General features: G+C 35.4%; 3 protein-coding genes across 7 annotated transcripts in view; all 3 read left to right on the top strand.

The window, feature by feature from the left end:
* Positions 1-2,508: 2,508 nt before the first annotated feature.
* Positions 2,509-6,345, top strand: LOC107599569 (coiled-coil domain-containing protein 106-like). The gene is made up of 6 exons (XM_016291212.1): positions 2,509-2,694; positions 3,650-3,748; positions 3,826-4,032; positions 4,118-4,171; positions 4,546-4,770; positions 4,858-6,345. The coding sequence occupies exons 1-6, from the start codon at positions 2,604-2,606 to the stop codon at positions 5,172-5,174; spliced, it is 993 nt and encodes a 330-aa protein (XP_016146698.1). The 5' UTR covers positions 2,509-2,603; the 3' UTR covers positions 5,175-6,345.
* A 271-nt stretch (positions 6,346-6,616) lies between these two features.
* LOC107599568 (splicing factor U2AF 65 kDa subunit-like) lies at positions 6,617-14,767 on the top strand. The gene is made up of 14 exons (XM_016291211.1): positions 6,617-6,704; positions 7,080-7,142; positions 7,864-7,884; positions 8,135-8,267; positions 8,653-8,688; positions 9,948-10,054; positions 10,335-10,486; positions 10,878-10,994; positions 11,088-11,226; positions 12,246-12,325; positions 13,322-13,444; positions 13,540-13,680; positions 14,537-14,611; positions 14,756-14,767. The coding sequence occupies exons 2-14, from the start codon at positions 7,094-7,096 to the stop codon at positions 14,765-14,767; spliced, it is 1,185 nt and encodes a 394-aa protein (XP_016146697.1). The 5' UTR covers positions 6,617-6,704; positions 7,080-7,093.
* Positions 14,768-16,167: 1,400 nt separating this feature from the next.
* Positions 16,168-23,730, top strand: part of LOC107599539 (CCR4-NOT transcription complex subunit 3-like) — a 26,674-nt gene continuing 19,111 nt past the window's right edge. The window contains exons 1-4 of one of the 5 annotated variants that reach the window (XM_016291165.1): positions 16,168-16,336; positions 20,618-20,675; positions 20,854-20,921; positions 22,408-22,482. In XM_016291165.1, the coding sequence (XP_016146651.1) occupies positions 20,651-20,675; positions 20,854-20,921; positions 22,408-22,482 (168 nt within the window). In that variant the 5' untranslated portion in view covers positions 16,168-16,336; positions 20,618-20,650. Of the gene's footprint in view, positions 16,346-20,614; positions 20,676-20,853; positions 20,922-22,407; positions 22,483-23,249; positions 23,395-23,730 lie in introns of those variants that run through there. The other 4 variants (XM_016291164.1, XM_016291163.1, XM_016291162.1 and 1 more) reach the window with 4 other exon arrangements.

Genomic DNA, 23,730 nt, shown 5'->3' with positions numbered 1-23,730 from the left:
ATATATATATAACAATTATATAAATATATATTAACAATTGCAAAATGCAAATAATAAAAGGTTGACACACTGAAAAAAAATTAAGTCAAATGCACTGTTTACCTTTCTACAAAACAGTTTTGTTTTTCTCTTAGGCCATTTGTAAAATCTGGGTCCTGAAGCCAACAGATGTGAAAGTAAAGTAACTTTAAACATTTAATCGACCAACAGGGGTGGTTCAGGGGGGCTGGGGGCCGGGGGAATCATGAAAAAAAACACCTACATTTGGAATCATGTCACATCAAACAATTCTGGGTGCAATGCGCACTTTGTCCTGTGGGTGGCCGTAATGAAAAAAAGTCTCTAGCTGCTAAATTCAAATCTGCGCAGAGCCAGAAGAGACAGATGCGTTTTTTTGTTTTTGTTTGTTTTTACAGCGCTGCGCCTTATAACCAATCACACGCGATTGTGTTGAGCTTAGGAATGCAATGACCAATCAGATGCGTTCAGATGAGTCATCGCTGAAACGCAGTGTTTTGTTCAGTGCGGGCTTGATGACTGGTTTCTGCTCTCTGGCAAATTTTCTCATCAGAAACAACAAAGTGCAGATGTGCGTACGAATGTTAGTAAGATATTAATTTCACAATGTAAACAGCTTTAGTGATTTTTAATGGGAGTTTTTGAGAGTGCTTGAAATCTGGGTAGACTTAAGTCAGTGATAATGTTTTTTTTTGATAATGCAAATGTTCTTTCCTGTCTTTCTGTACCATGAAAGTGTTATAATTAGTAACTTACAATGTTTTTATTAAATTCACATTAAATACAAAATTACTCGTATTAAAAATATTTTATGGCATGACACCCATATTAAGGCATGACATCCACTAAAGACGGGTTTTATACCTCCCCTCCCCTTAACTCATGCCACCACAAAAATAATGAGTGCATGACCCCCCCTGACACTACAATACAAAATAATTTGTCAGATAAATTAAACATATTAAAACATTCATTTGAGTTTAAATTGTTATAGCTTACTTTTAGAGATTGCAATGATACTTGACATGGTGAAAATTGACTGAATGAATCATACTGAAAGTAGGTTTAAATACATTTTAAAAGTGTGCACCCTAAAAGCGCAAGTGGCCCCTGCCTGGCCCCCCCAGTTACTGTGGTCTAGAACCGCCACTGTCGACCAACATAACATAACTGCACCAATTTTCGTTCATAATGTTTTATGTGCTCAGAAAAACCATGTGCGAGTGTCAACACTGAAACAATAGACAGCCTTATCTACTCACAAAATTGACACAAGCACAGAGGACATTAGGGGTTCGTCGATATAAGATGCATGATTTAGTAAACTGACCTTTATTCTCGGTATCTTCACTTCACGAATATGAAATATTGAATCGTTTTTCAGGTGTGGTTGTCAGGTATGAACTAAACCTGTCTGAAGCTGTTTCCGGACCCACCCAGGAACCACCCAGACATGTTGATATTTGACACCACCGGAATGTGGGCCTTTATAACAAGTTAACCACATTTCTGCGAAAATAGTTAGAAATGTCATCACATCATAAATTAAACAAAATGAAACATTGACGTCTTACACTGTTTGATTGAGATTCCATTTTTATGTCTTATGAAATTACAGCAACTGTAACAATAATTGGGGGAACTACAGTTAACATTGTAATATGCTATAGGATTATCTGAAAAATTCTGAATTACTGTACAACAATCTCTTGTCTAATACTTCAAGTGATCTATTGGTGGAGACAAATTTCCTTTATCATATTTTCTTTTTTGTATCTTTTATCATAATTGTATTTGCAAGATTACCAATGAGTCAAACTAAATGCATTAAAAAGGCATTGCGGTTTGAATCGTATAACTTACTGAATTAATTAAAATTCTTAGTTTACATTATAAAGGTTACAATTAAGTGTGCTATCTTGTCCAAAAAAAAAACTTTTTTTTTTAAACATTGACTAATTCATTTTACAGTATCTTTAAAAAAATTATAAATTAAAAACATAATTTAGCGACAGAAAAATACGTTTAAATGTTGTTGTTTTTTTACGTATTTAAAAGTAAGGATGACGTATGATTTCTAAATGACCCGGATAATCTTGTTCTGCAGACTGTCGTAGTCAGTCAGTTCTCATGATGCAGCGATCAACACAACGCAGAACAACAAACAAGAGCCCATCAACATGCGGACGCTGCAATCCCGTTTGGGTTTAGCAAACGACATCCTTCAAGTTGCATTCGTAAGTACACAAGTTTATGAGCCCTCATTTATGCATGCAGTAAATGTGTCATGCAATTTAGAACTCGAATTGATATTTCCAAAGCTAATTTAAATATACTCGCACGCTTTCCTTATTAACAGAAATGTATGCAACAATCATCCGTTGCCCTGTCTGACAGAGCGGAGACACAGGCTAATTAACTAATGTTTAATTAACTACTTGATAATGTTAATGACTAATTAACTACTTAGTCGACCTTGGTTGTTATTAATTGCATCACGCCCTGCTCTGTGTCATGCATGTGCTCCTTTTCAAAGTTTAGTATCGGTTTAGTTCGCAGTTGGATTCGTGTTTTTGAGAGAACTTATGTTTGGCTGTAGATTTGTGAATGTCAGTCAGATCCATGTCACCCAAATCATGATGACTGATGCACAGAGAAGCACGAGGAGCTGCAGAGGTCAGACTTCCTTCATTTAAAAAAGTCTTTAAACTGGATTAAATCGTATTTGGAAAATCTAGTTTGAAATGGTTTAAGGCGATTTTGGGATATGGAGCTGATTTCTAGTCAGCCTAAAATGGAATAAGGCATAAGCTGGTTATTAGCAGGTTGCCCGCTGGTTCCACAAACCAGCTTGACCAGCGATTTGTTTGCTGTAAAACCTGACATATGAAATAATAGTCAGAAAAATCTTTGAAATGCGAAGATTTGCATTTTGACACAATATTTAAAAAAAAAATCTCCACAAAAAAAAAAAAGGTTTGCAAATATTTCTTCTCATGACACACCAGCACCAGGCTTTTATGGCTCATGTAGAGCTCACACACCAGGGTAAGCATGATTTCACCAAGTACAACATGTTCCTGGATCAACATTACAATCAACCAATCAGAATTGAGGGAAACGTTTTCAAGAAATGTCAGTGTTAGGCTTACAATCAGGGTTTGATGCTTCTACACTCACCTATCACCTACCTAGCTTGTTGTATCATATTTGATCATCACACTTTAACATCCTTTTTTATTTATATAATTGATATAGATCATTTCAGTTTCTTCAGTCCAGTAAATGTTCATCTTGAAATATTACTAACAAAATAAAAGTTATTCTTACATTTACGTCCATAAAGATAAATGTATCACGACCTGTAATTGGGCATTGTCAAAATTATACTAAAAGGCCTCTTTCTTGCTAAAGAATTATGAGTTATCAGTCAGAGGGCAGAAGGCATGTATTAGACTTTGTACAAGAGGTTTTCCCGCAAAGTTTTGATCATGTTGATCATTTAGAAGCCTTAGAATTTAGGTTTAAGGTGGTCTGCCAGCTTGGACCAGCAAATAACCACTTTGGACCAAAAAAACAGCTACTATCTAACTGATTAATAAGTCTTGATTTGTATTGCTCCTGGTTACAGGTTTGAAGAATGACGATGGGTATGAAATTTCTATTCCCTTTGAGGATAATAGCCTGGATGAGTCTGGTTTCTATAATCAAAATGACCACACCTTCAATGGTATTAACTTCAGCCAACTTGTAACATGTTTATCAAAATTGAGGTGTACACTGTAGTATGTTTCAATGCTTCTGCAGAGTCGGCCTCCGGCCAGATTCCTCCTTGCAGTCCATACCTTCTGATTACCAGCCTCCGAGCACAACCGCAGATTTCTCTGGAAAAAAACTCCTGGCTGCAAAAACGCATCGAAGATCTGGAGGAGGAGAGGGACTTCCTGCGCTGCCAACTTGACAGATTCATTTTCACCACCAAGAATCAGGAGAGCACTGGCATGATTGGAAAAGGTAGCTTTAGATTGTACTTGTGCAATGTAGTGTCTTGTAATGTAATAATCTAATTGTAAAAAGTGTTATCTTTATTTAATTTAAGAAACGGAAGCAGAAGCTGAGCCTCAACCCACCACTCAGAAGCAGCTTTTATTTTGTTTTTAGACCTACTTTTTATTTTTTTCTAAATCAGTGTATGTTCAATTAAAATAAAAAATCAGTTGCACCAATCTCACTATTGCTAACTGCTTTGTCTTTAACGGTATTATTTTTATATGTTTGAAATGATATTGTAGTTTAAGATTTTAAAATTAGATTTTAATTTTAGATTATCATATTTTAATCTTTAGTTTAGTTTGTTTGGTTTTAGTTATTTTAGTGAGTTAATTTAAACTAAAAAATGTCACCATGGCAACTACCTGAATATTTTTAAATATTTTTATTTCAGTTAATTTTATTTAATTTTTTTCAAGTAATGAGAATTTGTATTTTTTTTATGATTTTAGTCTAAGTTTAGTCAACACTAATAACCCTACATTTCGTTATTCACCTCAGATCAAGAAGAGGAGGAGGTGATTGAGAAGGAAGAGTATATAGCGGAGGAAGACTATGTGGAAGAGGAGCAAGTTTTTACAGATGACGATGGGACCGAGAGTAATAGCTCACGTAAGTGTCGTTCAGGCTGGCAGAATAGCCAGACGAGGGTGAAAAGACGACGTGTCTTCCGTATCGCTCGAAGCATGGAAAGACAAAGAGGTGAGATTTTATTCATTTTTTTTTTTTTCAGCTTTTATATATTTCAAAGCAACTTCCTATATTTAATTATTGCAATTTTGTTTGTAGTTAAAGACCCTGCAGGTGTTCTGCTTCGCTACAATAAGATCCTTGTGACCTATCAGAAGTTGAAGAGTATGTCTAGAGCATTCCAGGTCCACGGGGTTGACCGAAACACTGTCGCCTCCACCACTCCTATCGCTGAAATGCTTTTGGTTGCTCCTGAGAAGGTATCTGAAGCTGGTGAGTTTGATTCCTCCAAGGAAAAGCTTCTGGATTATGCAAGACGCTGCTATAAAGCTCTTGACGAGGACGCTCACGCTAAGGTGCAGGCCTTGAAGAAGAACAACCTCTTGCTGCCCATTTCTTACAGGTTCAGACACTAAATTTCCACAAATATATTCCTTTTTTTTGGGGCCTTTTATGGGCTTTTTTTATTATTATTTTTTTTAGATCTACACATTTGGAGTGCAAAACTGTTCAAATCCCAACTCTGTGCCAACTCTGTGAATAATTGACAAAGTGTGTAGATTCCAAGAATGGCATGTTGACCAAATATTTGAACAAATACTGTACAGTTTTGAAAGTTAAAGAGAAAACATTTATTTGGGTAAATAAATAAAGGGAGAAGAACAATTGTGAGATAAATAGTCAGTCACTGTATATGAAGGGTTACCTGTCCTTATTTTGTATATATGCTTAAATTTCTTATTGTAAAGTTTGGAAACTCACTCCTTCAATATAAGCGACTTTGTCTTTGTTTGTGTTCATAAGTTGGGGATCATGCAAGACACCACTTTTCTTTAGTATCCTGACCCTTGTCATCACATTTGGACGACATATGTCAGGCTAAAGATTATTGAATAAAAATAAAGATCACAGCTTGCTGCCATCTAAAAGAAAGAAAGGAAATTGTCTTCCTAAATCATGTTCAGAGTTTCTAAACTTCTTTCTAAATTTGCTATCAAATAATAAAGGAGCAACTTGTTCTTTGATTAGTGGCCTTGGCTATAACAATCTGCAGTTATTTCCATGCAAAACGTAACGTACAAAAAGAGTAGTAGTTGATGGGCTCATCTGTTTATCATTGAAATCACTTGGTTTGAAGTGTAATGCTGTCTTATTAAATGACTGTGGCACACCAATGTGGTGTTATACTGTTTAAATCATATTAGATTTCACAATTGAGCATTACAAAAAAAAAATGCAAGCCCTTTCCTTGTTTGTAATATGGGACTACTTAAGCACTGTTTTTGTTTTTTTTGTTTTTTTGTGATTGACAAAAGGGAAAAGAAATGTAAAAGTCCGATCTTTGAGATTGTTTGTTGATTTAAAATATTATTTATGAGACAATGTTGTTCAACACGTTCCTTTAGTAGTTTATGGTATGCCTGTAGAAGATTAAATGTAATACTAAAACAGTGTTTTTACATTGCAACGTCCATTTAAAGGCTTGAATTACATTTTTGTTATTGTGATCATGTATTATTTTTCCTATTATTACTATTCATTTCAAAACTGTACCCTGCTGTTATTAAACATATCTCCAACACAGTATGAAAGAGCGTTCAGTCATTTTTTTAAATAAGAAATTTCACGTCTAATCTAAGATAAGCAAAGCTAAAATGACTATTTTGTATTTAATCTGTATCTATCTTTATGTCTGTATATAATCTATATATTTATGTTCTACTGTAGTGTTATCTGTATGCACCAAGGGTCTGAGACTAACGCAATTTCAATTCTCTGTGAGTATGTGCTGTACATGTGGAAGAATTGACAATAAAGCAGACTTGACTTGAAGAGTGGGTAGAAATGGAAAAAACTCCAGTCCTGTAGGGGACGCACTGCGCCAAAGCGCTTATTCGGAGTGTTTTCTGGTGTGAAGAAACGATCGGCGCATCCACCAACGCGGAGTAAGTGGTTAGCCTTTTTGGCCGAGACGGGCTAGATTTCAGCACGGTCAATAGTGGCAAAGAATAACATTTGACTATCAGGGAATATATATAAAGAGCAAATAATTAAATATAAGCGATTTAATCATCTATTTTGCCGACGCGAACCTTTTATTTACCTGCATCCTGCACTGGTCGGAGTTAGCATTAGCAGCTAACAATCCTCTGAAGCAAAGCGTTTATTTCGGTCTGAGCGAATTTACGTGTCTCGAAAACTATATGCTGGTGTTACATATTAAAACATCTCTGTTTTTGTAGTCCGCCCCTTTAAATAGCGTGTGACTGAGAAAGCTTTCTATACTTGAAAGTGCGTGTTAACGGAAGTTTCTGCTTCAGATCTAAACGCCAGGATGTCTGATTTTGATGAATTTGAGAGACAGCTTTCTGAAAACAAGCAAGGTAAGTATAAATGTGCACTACTGACTGCAATGAACCGTAATCACTTGCGTAACATCGTCATAACAAAACATGGTGTCTGTTGTCAGTATAAATAGTCCCATATTGATCGACGGTAATGAAACTCATTCAGCACTTTAAGTATACTGCTTGTTTATGCTTAACCTATAAAGAAAAGAGATCTAGGAAGTTGTAAATATGCATAAACATTTGATAATGGGCCATTTTTGCTATTTACTGACTGGATTCTTATTTAATTTATGCACAGTTGTTTGGATAAAGGTGTCAACAAAAGCTCAATGTACTTCTAATAAGTCATATATTGTTATAATGTTCTGTAGTCACAATTAATTCTTTCAAAACACGCCTCTACAATAAGTGCTGATCGAGTTTTATGTTTGATATCTCGGCTCACTTTATTTTTTTTGTGTTAATGGTCCTAGAAATTACATGCCATTTAAAGCTTTGACTTTTTTGTCCTACATGATCAGCTTGTAACTATAGACACCGTATTGTTATCAGATCACCTGTCATTAGTGACACATTCTGTTTGGAGGACTTATAAGACGTTTGCGATAAGTTGCTATAACTTCCTGTTCGCACCATTTATTCTGTTGTTGTCCTGTTTATTTTTGTGAAGCTGCTTTGAAGCAAAATATATTGTATAAAGCCCTATATTAATACAAGTGATTTGACTTTACCTCTCTCATTCTCTTCTGCGCAGGTGACAGTCTAAACGGTCATGGTGGGTATCCCAGAATGAGGTGTAGAAAATCATGTATAACCTGTCTCCTTCCTTTCCATCTAATCTTCCTTTTTTCCTCTAGATACTCACTGTGACAACTGCATAATATTGTGCCAGATTTCTGTATGTTCTTTAAATCTGCAGCTGGAATGCTTTTTTTTTTTCTTCATTTTTTTTCCTATTTATTTCCTTACTCCTGTTTGCTTCAGCAACTTTGTCTCATGTTTTTCATGTCTTCGTTCTGTCTTAGAGCGGGACAAAGAGAACCGGCACCGGCGACGCAGCCCATCACGCAGCCGCAGCCGAGAGAGGAAAAGGAGAAGCAAAGAGAGGAGAAGCAGGGAACGCCGCAGTGACAGCAAAGACCGCCGCCATAGACGCAGGTGAGAGTTGTAGTCATGTTTTAACATGACTGTCATCATTGTAAAAGGCTCCTCAATCAGGATCTCCAGCACAGTGTAAGAGCTTTAGGCCGGTTGATGTAAATGCATATTTAAACATCTGACTTTCTGCTAGTTATTGAAGCCTTGCTAGCAGAATCAAATCTTATTGTTGAGCCCTGTTGCAATAGATGCTGTAAATACAATATGAATCACTTCATGCCTCTAATGTAAATCTGAAGTAGTCCACAGTAATCAAGAATAAAGCAAGTTACCCAGTAAAAAAAATGAGTCCTGCCCTTAAACCTCAACCAGTTGTTTTATAGACGTGGTTTAAGCTACTGCAAAGTAGCTACATGTCAAACCCTGTTCTTAAATGTCATTTCAGTGATCATACTCAGAACCATCCCCAAGAAAATGTCAGGTAATACTGCTGATGAGCTGACCCAGTTATTATTATAAATTATTATTATTTTTTTTTTTTTTACATCTTACAAATCCAAGTGTTGTGATTTTTGAAGCCATTTGTCAGATGAATTAGTACTCTCATTTCTGTGTTAAAGGCATAGTTCACCCAAAATGAATATTTGCTAAAACAAATTTCCCCACCACCAGGACATGTTGAACAAGATGTAGATGAGTTTGTTTCATCATCAAAATTTCACCATTTTGATCAATTTAGCATGACGGCATTACTTGCTCACCAGTGGATCCTCTGCAGTGAATGGGTGCCGTCAGAATGAGAGTCCAAACAGCTGATAAAAACATCACAGTAATCCACAAGTAATCTACATCACCCCAGTCCATCAATTAACAATGTGAATTGAAAAGCATTGCTTCAGGCTCAAATATGAGTCCTCTATCCATAATATTGCTTTCTCCAGTGAAAATGGTTTCTCATCTGAATCAGGAGTAAAATGTGCACAGATCAAGCACTGTTTATAACCGAAAACAGTCCAAAGCAAATATGTCGGTGGATTTTGATGTGAGAGAACAACAGGGGTTGGTCTTTTCAGTGGAGGAAGCATTATTTTAGACTATATTTTGGCCAGCAGCGAAAGTTTAAAGTTAAAACAGCTTAATAATAGATTTGTTTCTTACACAAACACAGCTTTTTGCTTTGACAGATATTGTTGGTTGAATGGAGTTGTGTGGATTACTCGTGAATTGTTGTTAGGTTTTTATCAGCTGTTTGGACACTCATTCTGACGGCACCCATTCACTGCAGAGGATCCATAGGTGAGCAAGTAATGTAATGCTAAATTTCCCAAAATCTGTTCAGATAAAGAAACAAACTCATTTATATCTTGGATGGCCTGAGGGCGAGTAAATTTAAGCCAGTTTTCATTTTTGGGTGAACTGTTCTTTTAAAAGCCTTCTCTATGTGTGGTATTATTATGTTTGGTCAAATCTTTTTAAACAGTACTAATTGTAACAGTTGTAGTTTATTATTATTTATATAATTATTATATTTTATATAAAAAAAAAATTATTTTATTTTGTGTTTTTAATTTCTCTGCTTTTCACAAGGATTTTAAGGGATAATATAAAATATAATAATGTCCTAGCTCTGTCAGATAAAAGTTAGTAATCATCATATTCTTGAACATTTAATATACCAGTTAGATGCGAATGAATTAACTTCAATTCTTTTCTTTTTCTCTCTGCCTTTCTGTAAATCAGCCGTTCTCCTCAACGGGAGAAAAAGAAGATCAAAATTAAGAAGTACTGGGATGTACCGCCTCCTGGCTTTGAGCATATTACACCCATGCAGTACAAGGCAATGCAAGGTGAGGGACATGGCATAAATCACTACCGTGTATCCACTCATTTTATTCACTAAGTAGAGGTGTGTTATACCGGTTGAAACGATGCACAGAAATGTGTAGAAAGTTTTATTGCTATATGAATTTGAAACTCATATCATCCACCCCTGTCACTAAATCTTATTTATTCTCTCTCTTGCTTTCGGTTTATTTTATTTATTTACAAACATCTCTTGATAATAACAATAGCATTTAATCATTCATTTTCTTTTGTTAATGCAGTTATTTTCTCTCTCTCCCTCAGCTGCTGGTCAGATCCCCGCTACCGCATTGCTGCCCACCATGACGCCGGACGGCCTGGCAGTAACGCCAACCCCAGTGCCCGTAGTGGGCAGTCAGATGACTCGCCAGGCTCGCAGACTTTACGTTGGCAACATCCCATTTGGCATCACAGAGGTGTTAAATGAACATTATTCACATACTAGAATTACTCTGCAGGGCTTTGGAGAACAGATCCACATAGAGAACGCTGGCTCAATGTATTCTGCATTAGCATATTGTACATTTATTTGTGTATTCTCATTTCCTCTATTTTTACATTTAGATTACACTTGCCCTCATCTAACGCTCACTTAAATTTAATCTTTAAAAACACTAATAAAAATGTACAGTTTCGAAAATCTAATTTAATCTAATCCAAAAAGTTTATTTTTTCTTATTTATTTAGACAAACCATAAATAGTGTACACTTTAATCGGTGCATCCATTATAACATTATGAATGTCCATGCATTATATAACACACTCAAAACTTTTTCAATGACTTACTTAACACTCTTCTTCATCAGGAATCTATGATGGACTTCTTCAATGCCCAGATGAGACTCGGTGGTCTAACTCAGGCCCCAGGAAACCCTATCCTCGCTGTCCAGATTAACCAGGACAAGAACTTTGCTTTCCTTGAGGTGGGAATTGCCTGTATACACTGACAGACGCTTATATTTCTAATGAATAGGTAAGCTGGTTTCCTTACAATTTTCCTCCTATCAATTCTTCAGTTCCGATCGGTGGATGAGACCACTCAGGCCATGGCATTTGATGGCATCATCTTCCAGGGGCAGAGTTTAAAGATTCGCCGGCCACATGACTATCAGCCGTTACCTGGCATGAGTGAGAACCCCAGCGTATATGTCCCGGGTACGCACACTTTACATTTCACATTTCGTAATTTGAGATCTCAGATCACAACAAACATGACATTGATTATAAATGGCTTCAGCATACATTTGTATTACGTTCTCATTTCCAGGTGAATGGATTTTATTTAAACTTGGCCCTAAGAAAATTAGCCTGTTCCCACACTGTTATTTCTTTTCTCTTCATTTCAACCCTCTCATTTTAGTCTTTTAGTTAGGGCTGCACGATTAATTGAAATTAAATCACGATTAGGCAGAAGCTGCGATTGCCATGCGTATCTTTCAGTGAAGCACGGTTCTGTGATCAGCAGTAAATCTCCATCCGAAGGCCAGAGGGATGTTCTTGCACGGAAACTCCAAATACACCTTGCAGAAGAAACCCAGGAAATGCTTATAGCGGTTGCTAAATAAACAGAAGATTTAACTGCTTTCATTAATTCAACGTGACTAAAACACACGACTACAACAATATATGGTTTATCTGAGTTTGTCTTTTATAATTTTATTATAATAAAGTATATAATAATGCAATGCTAATCGACATAGTATTCTAAGCAGTGATAAAGACTATGTAATATGTTGCGTGCCTTATTCTGTGTAAGAAACCGCATCATCTCACAGAAGGATTTATTTCAAACACTAGACTGATGTTATGAAGTAAGTTTGGAGTAAAAACATGTTATTAAATGTAGTATTTTCACGTGCTTTCAGATGGAGCAGCGTTTACTACACAGAGCCGTTGTTCACTGACAAGCTATGCAAACAGCTTTCATAATCGCGCGATTATGAAAGCTGTTTGCGTAGCTTGTCAGTGAACTACGGCTCTGTGTAGTAAACACTGCTCCATCTGAAAGCACGTGCTGGAGATTTACAACTAATCACAGAACCGGCTTTACTGACAAGATACACATGACAATCGCATTCGATTAATCGTGCAGCCCTACTTTCAGTCTATGATTCTCTTCCTTTTCTTCTGTCAGTCAATTATCTGTTAATGACTGTTCTCCATCTGCTCCACAGGTGTGGTGTCCACTGTTGTACCAGACACTATTCACAAGCTTTTCATTGGTGGTTTGCCAAACTATCTCAATGACGACCAGGTTGGTTACAAACGGTTTCTGTTAGAAAGTCTATATAACACATATATTATGTCAAAGCATATTTTAGCTAATTTTATCAAGACTTTTTAGATAAAAGAGCCTAATGAAAATGACCATGAAAACTCAGTTACCTTTTATTGTAAAAAAAAAAAAATCTATATATATAAACTAAACCAGTAGTTTTTGACCAGGGCCCATTAGGGGGCTTTAGGAAACTTTCAACGGGGCCTCAAGATGGTTTAAAATAAGATAAAGCAAGCTTTAATATAAGCTAAAACTTATATAAGGAAATTTCTTATTTTAATTCACCCCTTCAACAACTGTATTTTTCTTTAGAAAACCAAGATTCCCATGGTTTTGGAAAACCTGGATATGTGAAGTAGCCTGATTTTTATAATGTGATTTGTAGACCTGGAAATGGTCATGTTAATTAATAAAATATTAAAACACCATGGGCATTTTTATAATGAATATACATTTTTCTTGAGTACATTTTTTGAAATCCTTACTCTTAATTCTTGTCCAGTAAATCATAAAAAAGTCATGGGGCCTTCAAATTTTGTTGTGGACAATGTGGGGCCTTGGGGTCAAAAATGTTGAGAATCACTGCACAAAAAAATGAGTAAGTGATATTGAAATAATGAGCTAGTTGGATAGACTGCATTATTCCTAAACACCATAAGAACTAACAGTAATATGTGGTAAAGTTTGCCCAGCTTTGTGCTTGTCTTGGGTGTGTGTAGCTCTTCACACTCTGCATGTCCTTTTGAAGGATCCCCACATGAAAATGAGCAGCAAGGGTTAATTATTTAAAAGGTCCCTAATTTCTGTCTTTTTTGTATAGCACATTTCAGCACAGATTGTTTATGACAACAATGTCATGCATGCATAATTGACACAAAAGCAAACTCACAGCAGAAAATGGTCATGGAAACTTGTTTTGTCCTGCTTTTATTAGGTGTGATGTAGCCGTTTGAATTTGTTTTATGTCCTCAGGTTAAAGAGTTGTTAACCTCTTTTGGACCTCTCAAAGCCTTCAATTTGGTTAAGGACACTGCTACCGGCCTCTCAAAGGGCTATGCTTTCTGTGAATATGTGGATGTTAACATCAATGATCAAGTGAGTTGGCATGGGTAGATTTTCCGCGGTATCCATGGATTTTAACATAATTTGGCCCACTTTAACAAAGTTAATCCATTAATATTTTTTTCCAGGCTATTGCAGGACTGAATGGTATGCAGTTAGCAGATAAGAAGCTGCTGGTTCAGAGGGCAAGTGTAGGAGCCAAGAATGCCACAATGGTGAGCATGGAATTCAACTTAAAATATTTAGCTCCTCCTGCTCAAAAGTTTGTGGTCAGTAAGATATTTTGTTTTTGAAAATCTCTTATGGTCACACGTTTTAATGAAAACCTTTTTTTTATTTTTATTTTTTTATTCTTTGATGAATAGAAAGTTTTTAAAAAAACATTTATTTGAAATAGAAGTATTTGTAACAATATAAATGTCTTTACAGTCACTTTTGAACAATTTAACTATCTGAGAAAGTTGTTTATTTTTTCCAAATGATTTCAAGATCTAGTCATAACAGCAGAGCATAAATCATTGGCAAATGAAAGTGTGCTGGATTGTCTATATAAACTTCTCTTAAAGGGTTTTATTGGTTTGTCTTATTTCATCCCTCAAAAATACACAAGTACTTGAAAATAAGTGTTTAGTGTTATTTATATACTATTATAGTATTTATAAATCTTTTGAATTGACAATTTTTTTCATCTAAGTTTTAATAATTGTCTTTTTTTCCCCTCCCGTCTAATTTTCTAACATTTAAAAAAAATTTTGTCTGTTTATTTTCCTTTAGCTTTATTTAAATTACAAAAAAATAATAATAAAACAAAATAAAATAAAAAAGTTTTAGTTATACTGTTGAAGATTTGAAAAATGTCAAAGTGTTTGGTTTTTATAATTACTATGTCATTCTTAACTGTTTATATACTAACATTAGGTAAAGACTATTTAGGTTAATTTTGCATGTCAGAGGAACCTGGGGGGTATTCCAAAAAACAGGTTATGTGACATACCCGGGTATGTTTGAGGATAAGCGAGCGGAGAACCTCAGCTTTTGGTTCCAAAATCGGAGGCTACTTTCAGGGTATGTAATTCGATTCTAAAACTTGCAAAACACTGTGAAATGGGTTGGTGCACACCTCAGGACCCTCAAAATTCTGGCAAAACGCAGGATTCTGATGACAGCGACTCAGAGGTGGAGTTTGGACCTCCCCACAAGGTACGCCTATGGCCCTATGATTCCGTGAAAACACGGATGGAATTGCTAAATCCAGTCAACGGAATTTACTATCTGTAAATATTAAGCCGCAAAAAGACTATTTAAATATAAATCCTGCATGTTCTGTGTCTGTCTGAATCATAGTATATGGTCTGAAGGAATGTGACGCGGTTTTGTTTACTACACACTTACTGAAGCGGCCTGAGGCTCACAGTGATTTCAGCAACTGCCTTCTCACTAAATAGGACATAAATACCTGAACAACACCCCCAGAACTGCTCTGTCAAAAAATATATAGTTTCTACCAGAAATGTATTACTATTGTTCAGTAGAATGTATGTACAACTACTAGTACTAAAATTATTAAGGAATAATCACAATAATTCTTCCATGTTTTAATTTGAATTGTAAATCCACTTTGTTTGCCAGAAAATAAAATGTGTTTAATTTTCATTAATTAAAAGATAAATTCAGTTAATGTTATGCCTTCATTCGATAACCAGAAGAACTTCTAAAGAAAAAAAAAACATTGCACAGGGCTATAAATAAAAGTAGTTTTTATGCATTCAAATAATTAGACATATTCCGTGAAAACACGGATGGAATTGCTAAATCCAGTCAACGGAATTTACTATCTGTAAATATTAAGCCGCAAAAAGACTATTTAAATATAAATCCTGCATGTTCTGTGTCTGTCTGAATCATAGTATATGGTCTGAAGGAATGTGACGCGGTTTTGTTTACTACACACTTACTGAAGCGGCCTGAGGCTCACAGTGATTTCAGCAACTGCCTTCTCACAAAATAGGACATAAATACCTGAACAACACCCCCAGAACTGCTCTGTCAAAAAATATATAGTTTCTACCAGAAATGTATTACTATTGTTCAGTAGAATGTATGTACAACTACTAGTACTAAAATTATTAAGGAATAATCACAATAATTCTTCCATGTTTTAAAAATTTGGAAAATGTCCAGAAAAATTTTAATGGGAAAAAAAACAGAATTCAAAAAAATGTGAATTTGGAATAAAAAAAAAAATTTTTGTTAAACTTTTTAATAGATTTGATGTTGAATTGTATACGTTTCATTATTTAATTAGACGTGCTTTTGATTAATAAAATTTAATTTAACCATTTAAAAAGGAGTCCAGAAAAATTTTAATGGGAAAAAAAACAGAATCCAAAAAAATGTAAATTTGGAATAAAAAAAAGAAAGAAATTTGGGTAAAAATAAAACGGATTTCATAGGGCCCTAGCATAGTTATTTATTTATTGTGGTGATTTGAAGGTTGTGTCAAAAAGTTGTTCTAGTCTAGTACATAAATAGCTGTATTCTGTACGTTTTTAGTCGTGTATGATCATTTTCTTCCAAATACGATCATTTTGAGATTCTGGTACGATACTTGGACATTTCCAATCTGGCAACACTTACACCAACCATCCCTCGCTATGCACGGAAGCTGTCAAGCACTGCGTGTAGATTGACAGCTTCTCATACCCAATGAGAGAAAAGCACCGATGGCTGTTGCCCAATGGCGTCTCAGTGGGCGGGGCCACAAGCTTCCAGCGCACCAGCGGAGGAGGTGTTCCTGGCGGCCATCTTTGAAGCGAGAAGTGATTGTTTGGCGAATAGAAATAATAGGAAATAAAAATATAGCGTGAGAAGTTGGGGAATTGTGGTGGAACTGAAGAGGATATTAAGAGGGAGAGTGAAACTCAGGTAAATCAGGTAAAACATCCTCGCAGCGTGGGAGCGTCACTCCAATTACGTGCTGCTTTTTTTCTTTTCCTTTCCAATTTGTATCACAGCCAAAAAAGCTCGAACCGGTCGCGTTTACTACAGGCTCGAGCGCTGCTTGCTGGAACCGAGCTTTCTAACTCCTCTGAAGTGTTAATATTATCGCATCAGTGTCTCAGCATGTAGAAAAAGTAGAGTGCGTGCAAATTAAGTTGGGTAGGAGAATATAAAAGAAGCCACATGCCTGGAAAGACAGTGGCAGTCTCTGGTTTCATATTCCTGAAATATTATTTAGTAGAACCCAGCTTGCTCTAAATGAGATTTTATCACCCGGACTGTGAGATCTGTTTTTTTTTTTTAGGTTTACTCTAAACTGATGGAGGCTCAGCTCTCAAACTGCCAGCTGTTGTGTTTGCACGCGCTACATTGTTGCGAGAACTCGAATGGATGCGCGAGACTGTGTGGCAGAGAATTTTGATTGACATGCTGCTGCTGTCATCCTGACTGTTTATATTTTATATGATGATCAGGACTTTGGTGAATGAATAGCAATTTGTGATGCACTATTAGCTTTCTGCTTTAGTCACACATGTACTACCTAGTCTTTATTGAAGTGCATGGATGCATGAAATCGTGTCTTCGTTGTGGCAAATTAAGCTGATGCATCTTGCTCAGTTGTGTGTGGACGGTGTAGTCACGGTGTTTCATTATTTCATTTTACATTGTCGTCTAATTTGTTATACCTTTCAAATGTGTATTTGCATTGCATGTTTTCACTGACCAGGAGCAGGTTAAGTCAAAAGGCAATTATGTTGGTATTTTGACAACAACCAATTCCATCTCTGACTATATGCACTGTAACTAGTCTTAGCTTTGACAGTGTAGTACCAGAGACATTTGTGTGTGATAGCCCCTTCAGGCCCTTTTAAAGGACTATTTAATCAATCATTTATAAATGCAGGCTTCAAAGTATGCTTCTTGCTGTCATGTGCAGTTACATCAAGAACTTGTTTATTTACTGAAGAAACATAAACAACCTTCCTACAAAACTCCAGGTCTTACAATCTCTGCATCATAATTGGTCTTCAATTTATAGGAGTAGTTCCTTCAAAAAATGAAAAAGTTCTGAAAATGTACTCACTCTCAGGTCATCTAGAATGTAGATGAGTTTGTATCACAATATCCATGTGACGTGAAAATCTGTGTGTTTGTAATAAGAATAAGAACCCCCAAATGCTCCCCGGGCGCCGCAGCAATATGGCTGCCCACTGCTCCGGGTGTGTGTTCACGGTGTGTGTGCGCACTTGGATGGATTAAATGCAGAGCACAAATTCTGAGTATGGATCACCATACTTGGCCACACTTCACTTCATTCTGACGGCACCCATTTAATGTAGAGGATCTATTGGTGAACAAATGATGTAAGGCTAAATTTCTCCAAATCCATCTTGAATGGCCCGAGGGAAAGTAACTTTTCAGCATTTTAGGGTGAATTTTTCCTTTAACAAGCAATTCTTGTTAGGGATGCGCCGATCCGATATTCATATCGGGTATCGGTCAGAGAGGGCCGATCCAAATCCGATAATTTTTATTTATTGTTTTTCCCGATTGTGCGAATTATTCTGAGTTACTTCTGAAGCCATACGATAGCTTAATGTGAGCTACATATGAATATTTAAGTCCTTTACTTTAAAGTTCACACAAACTCTTTTCTCCGCTGTGGCTGTCAGTCATTTGTTCAGCCTTTAAACCCTGGCGTGCTTGTGTGCATCCCAACAAGTAATTTAAGCGTACAAATACATTTGACCAGACATCCCTGTCTGCACATGATTGGTATTTGATGCTGATAAACAAATTATTTCTAGATTTATTTACTTGATACATGTGCAATTGGATGATCTAACCTCAATGATTTAGATCTGGTTTATTATGCAGATGTTTGAAGACATTTTTGTAAAATTATGCCCAACTCTTCAGAACTGGCGTTCAGCCTTTAAACCCTGGCGTGCTTGTGTGCATCCCAACAAGTAATTTAAGCGTACAAATACATTTGACCAGACATCCCTGTCTGCACATGATTGGTATTTGATGCTGATAAACAAATTATTTCTAGATTTATTTACTTGATACATGTGCAATTGGATGATCTAACCTCAATGATTTAGATATGGTTTATTATGCAGATGTTTGAAGACATTTTTGTAAAATTATGCCCAACTCTTCAGAACTGGAAAATTGCCCTTTGTGTTGGAGGTATTTTCATTAAAATTAGTAACATGTGTAGCACATTTTCATTGAATGCTTTATGGATGATGTAGGTGAAAAGAGTGTGTAATTTATTCAGTGTTAAAATAGCTTAACTTATTCCAGTTTAATGTAAGGAAACAACGTAATTGTAAGCTGTTTGTAGATGACTTCAAAAACTGTGGCTCTGTAGTGCTTTAAAATTGTTGACATAATGTAAGTATTTTATCTCAGCCAGTGCCATGGAGTTTTTTGTTTGTCTGTGTTTTCTGTACAGTTATTTGCAGAGGTTTCCACACTATTACTTATTTATTTTACTATTATTATGTTTTTTTCTATTATAATGATCTAACCTATTTCAGAAAACACTGCCACTAAATGGCAGATAAAAACAAAATTTGGTTTATTGGCATGTGGAATAAGTAGGGGAGAGCTTTTTACTTGTGGTATCTTTAAAGTGAGTGCATGACAGTAGTGTCCGATTAAAATATGCACATACATTTCAGGATGTGGTGCATGCTTGGGAATAATCACTTTGGATCTAAAATAAACTGCTTTCAAAATATGACTTTCCAAAAAAAAAGTGGTCTCTTGGCTCAACTTACCCCCAGTGAGGGGTAAATTGGGCCAAGAGAGAAAATAAGTTGCGCCACATGGGGTTAAAATTTGCCATTGATTATGCTGAAGTAAAACATTTTCACCTTATGCTATATCAAAGAAAGAGAAATTCAATAAAAAATGATTCTTAAAATCTGTGTGTCAGCCTTGTGATGGACCGGACATCCATCCCAGGGTGTTTCCCCGCCTGTGGCTCAAGACACTGGGTTAGGCTCCAGCTCCCCTGATCCTAATAAGGACAAAGCAGTTTGGATAATGGAATGGATGGATGACTTCTTAATATATTTATTTAAAGATAAAGTTCACAACTTTAAAGACATTTTTTAAATTATTAAATAAATTCGGAACAAAATAAAGTTCAAATTGAAGAGAAAAAAAAACTGACAGCAAGTGACCTTACAGAACCAGGCTAATACTTAACTTCTATAAATGCTGCAGGGAAAGAAAATTTCATAAAATCTTCAGTGGCCAATTTTCTTCAACAAGGCTTATTTAAAACATTTCTGAACAAAATCAGATTCAAAACAAAGAACAAAAATGTTTGGTCTAAAATTGATGAACTGTAATGTAGAATTGCAGTAAAATAATACTTTATAAGTATTCATAAGAAAGGGCGAACCACTGGCTCAACTTACCCCATGACTTTTGGCTCAAATTACCCCACTCCTACCATTTTAACAAACTTGTATCATCCAGCAGTTTAGAGTTTAGACATTACAATAGCCTCATAACATAACTTCCGAAAGCACAAACACATGCATGATATTTTTTTCAAATGTGTCTGTAATTGTTCAAACACAAAAAGCATCCTTGAACATAAATCACTTTGAACAGCAAAAAAATGTTTTTTTTTTTTTTACTTTAATGTAGTTGCCAGTTATTCCACGGGCCTCTCTCCATTCCAGGGGTAGTGAAATTGATAACTCTTCAAATATGTGTGGTCATATCACCAATTTTGTTTATGGTTGCCTAGAAACGAGGGGTGGGTCAACTTCCCCACAGGCTCAAATCACCCCGCTCGCTCCTAAAGTCTTCACTGAAGCTTATTGACAGTGTACCTCTGGGTTCAGTTTTACAGCTAGTCTGAGAATTACCAAGTGAAAATAGAGTATTTATGCATTTTTATATTCACGACACACCTGTCCAGCCCGTCACTACAGCAATCACAAGAGTTGTTTTGTGAGTTTGTAATGACGTCACCGTGTCATTATAATAATTATGCTCAGGGGGGAAAAACATGTAATTATAAAGTAGAGCATCAGTCTGAGAGGCATGTGTTATTTTTTGGACATATTGCATTGAAGCACATTATAATGGCAGTCTTGTTCCAGTCATTTGTAAGGGACTCTTTCATACAAGCACAACAGTGGTGCTCATTTTCTCTTCAATCTTTTTCAGTAGAAGAAGGCATGAAGAAAACATAGTCTAGGAGTCATGGCTGATAAAAGAAAACTTCAAGGTATGATAACGGGCATTTTTTTTCTGGGCCATATCTGTTTATCTCAATGCTGCTTGGTTTGAGGAGAGTGCTACGTGAGTAGCACGTATCAAAGCATGTGTGCATGTGTGTCTCTGAGAATATGGCCTGGTCTCACCTCATCCCATCATGTACCTAAGGTTTGCTTCTCTCTCCTCAGGTGAAATAGACAGATGTTTGAAAAAAGTTACAGAAGGGGTAGAGCAGTTTGAGGACATTTGGAAAAAGGTAAGAAACTACTGCATCAGCTATTTGTGTAAAGCTCATTATATAATGTTAATTTTAATTACGCTTCATTTGTTTTTTCAAGAATAATATTTTACAATGTGTCGTGTCACATAAGCAAATCCAAAAGGAAAAAAGGCTGAAAAATGAGAGTATGATAGTTATCACAAAAATATTAAGCAGCACAACTGATTTCAACTTCGATGACAATAGGAAAATGTTTCTTGAGCGCTAAAACAGTATATTAGAATGATTTCTGAAGAATCATGTGACACTGAAGACTGAAGTAATGATCCTGAAAATTCAGCTTTGCATCACAGGAATAAATACATTTTTAAAATGGAAAACTGTTATTTGAAGTTTTAATAATATTTTACTGTTTTTACTCCATTTTGTATCAAATAAATGCAGCCTTGGTGAGCATAAGAGATTTCCTTTGAAAAAATTAAAATCCAACCCCAAACTTCTGAACAGTAGTGTGAAATATATAAACATTTAGTCAAAAAGCAAATGTAGAATAATAATGATATGCTTGCATTAAAAACAGCTCCATGGGGCCACCTTTAAACTTCTGCAGAGTGTGGCAAAGCAAACAGCTAAATCACACAGCGAAGCAGATTTGCAAACTAATATACACCCACCACAACTGCTCAGCCGTTATATTAAACCACAACACAAAATTGTGAGTCCCTCTCCCATGATGAGCAAATGTAGTCAATGAAGACAATATAAGAAGTTTTGTGGTAAATGTGGTCAGTAATTCCGTGTGTGTTCAGAGACACAGACTTGGACCTCTGGTGTGATAAAAAAAAAAAAACGTAAGACTTGATGTCTTTTCACCATATATTATATAGAAGTGTTCTTATGGGTAAAATCCACGGTCTTCAACACTGTAGTCGAGTAGACGCAGGAAAATGCAATATATGCACATTGGACCTTCTTCATGGAGCATGAGCAGAACTTTTTTTTTCATTAAGCTGTTCATTAAATACAGTAAAATCTGTATTATTGTGAAATATTATTACAATTTAAAATAACTGTTGTCTGTTTTAATAAACTATAAAATGTAATTTATTCCTTAGATGGCAAAAGTGAATTTTCAGCAGCCATTACTCAAGTCTTGATGATATGCTGATTTGGTGCTTAAGAAACATTTCTTATGAAAACAGTTGTGCTGCTTAATATTTATGTAGGTACTGTGATACTTTTTCTCCAGGATTCTTTGATGAGTAGAGAAAAAAAAAAAAAAACCCAGCATTATAACAATGTAAAATCATTTACTTTCACATTTGATGCACCAGTTTAATGCATCCATGCTGAATAAAAGTATTATTTTCTTTTCAAAAAAAAAATCTTTCTGACCTCAGATTTGAGCGGTAGTTCTGAACGGTGATGTATTTTGAAAAATAAACAAAATTTGACAAATAACATTTTATATGTGCTATTTATTTGATCATGTTGCCCATGAATTATGTGATATTTCTTTCAGCTCTATAATGCAGCCAATGCCAACCAAAAAGAGAAATACGAGTCTGACCTCAAGAAAGAGATAAAAAAATTACAGGTGAGAATTTTCTATTTTTCACGAACTGAATCATGGGCGTAGCTTGTGGGGTGGGGGGGGTCAGAGGGGCCTGGCCCCCTCTAGCGACTGAAAAATTTTACTTTTTTAATTAATATATTCAACTAAAAGTAAAAATGCATACAATGTAGTTATTTTAATACATTTTAAATTGTTATTTTGTAAATAAATAAATCAAATCAAACTTACTAATGCCTCCCAATTAGGGCTGGACAATAATTCAATATCAGTATGTATCGCGATATATTTTTTTTTTCAATAACGGTGATATGGTTTTTAAACACATTTCCAATATTTCGATATAGCCTACATTACCAGTGTTTCCCATACATTGATGTATTTGTGGCATTTGACTTCATTGAATAAAAACCTTTTGTAACATTATACACTATTCCATTCAAAAGCTTGGAGTCAGTATGAAATTATAGAAATGAATACTTTTATTTAGCAAGGATGATTTCAATTGATCAAAAGACATGATTGATTAAAGATGATGATAAAGACATTTATAATGTTACAAAAGATTTCTATTTCAGATCAATTCTGTTCTTCTGAACTTTCTATTCATCAAAGAAACCTGAAAAAATTCTACTCAGCTGTTTTCAACATAATAATAAATGATTTTCACCAGTTTAATGCATCCATGCTGAATAAAAGTATTATTTTCTTTTCAAAAAAAAAATCTTTCTGACCTCAGATTTGAGCGGTAGTTCTGAACGGTGATGTATTTTGAAAAATAAACAAAATTTGACAAATAACATTTTATATGTGCTATTTATTTGATCATGTTGCCCATGAATTATGTGATATTTCTTTCAGCTCTATAATGCAGCCAATGCCAACCAAAAAGAGAAATACGAGTCTGACCTCAAGAAAGAGATAAAAAAATTACAGGTGAGAATTTTCTATTTTTCACGAACTGAATCATGGGCGTAGCTTGTGGGGTGGGGGGGGTCAGAGGGGCCTGGCCCCCTCTAGCGACTGAAAAATTTTACTTTTTTAATTAATATATTCAACTAAAAGTAAAAATGCATACAATGTAGTTATTTTAATACATTTTAAATTGTTATTTTGTAAATAAATAAATCAAATCAAACTTACTAATGCCTCCCAATTAGGGCTGGACAATAATTCAATATCTCGCGATATAGCGATATATTTTTTTTTTCAATAACGGTGATATGGTTTTTAAACACATTTCCAATATTTCGATATAGCCTAGTGTTTCCC

The sequence above is a fragment of the Sinocyclocheilus grahami genome, unplaced genomic scaffold (assembly GCF_001515645.1).
Source record: "Sinocyclocheilus grahami isolate Dianchi unplaced genomic scaffold, SAMN03320097.WGS_v1.1 scaffold268.1, whole genome shotgun sequence".
Lineage (NCBI taxonomy): Eukaryota > Metazoa > Chordata > Actinopteri > Cypriniformes > Cyprinidae > Sinocyclocheilus > Sinocyclocheilus grahami.
Note: the sequence above shows the minus strand (reverse complement) of the source record. Positions and strands in the feature narration are given on the sequence as shown.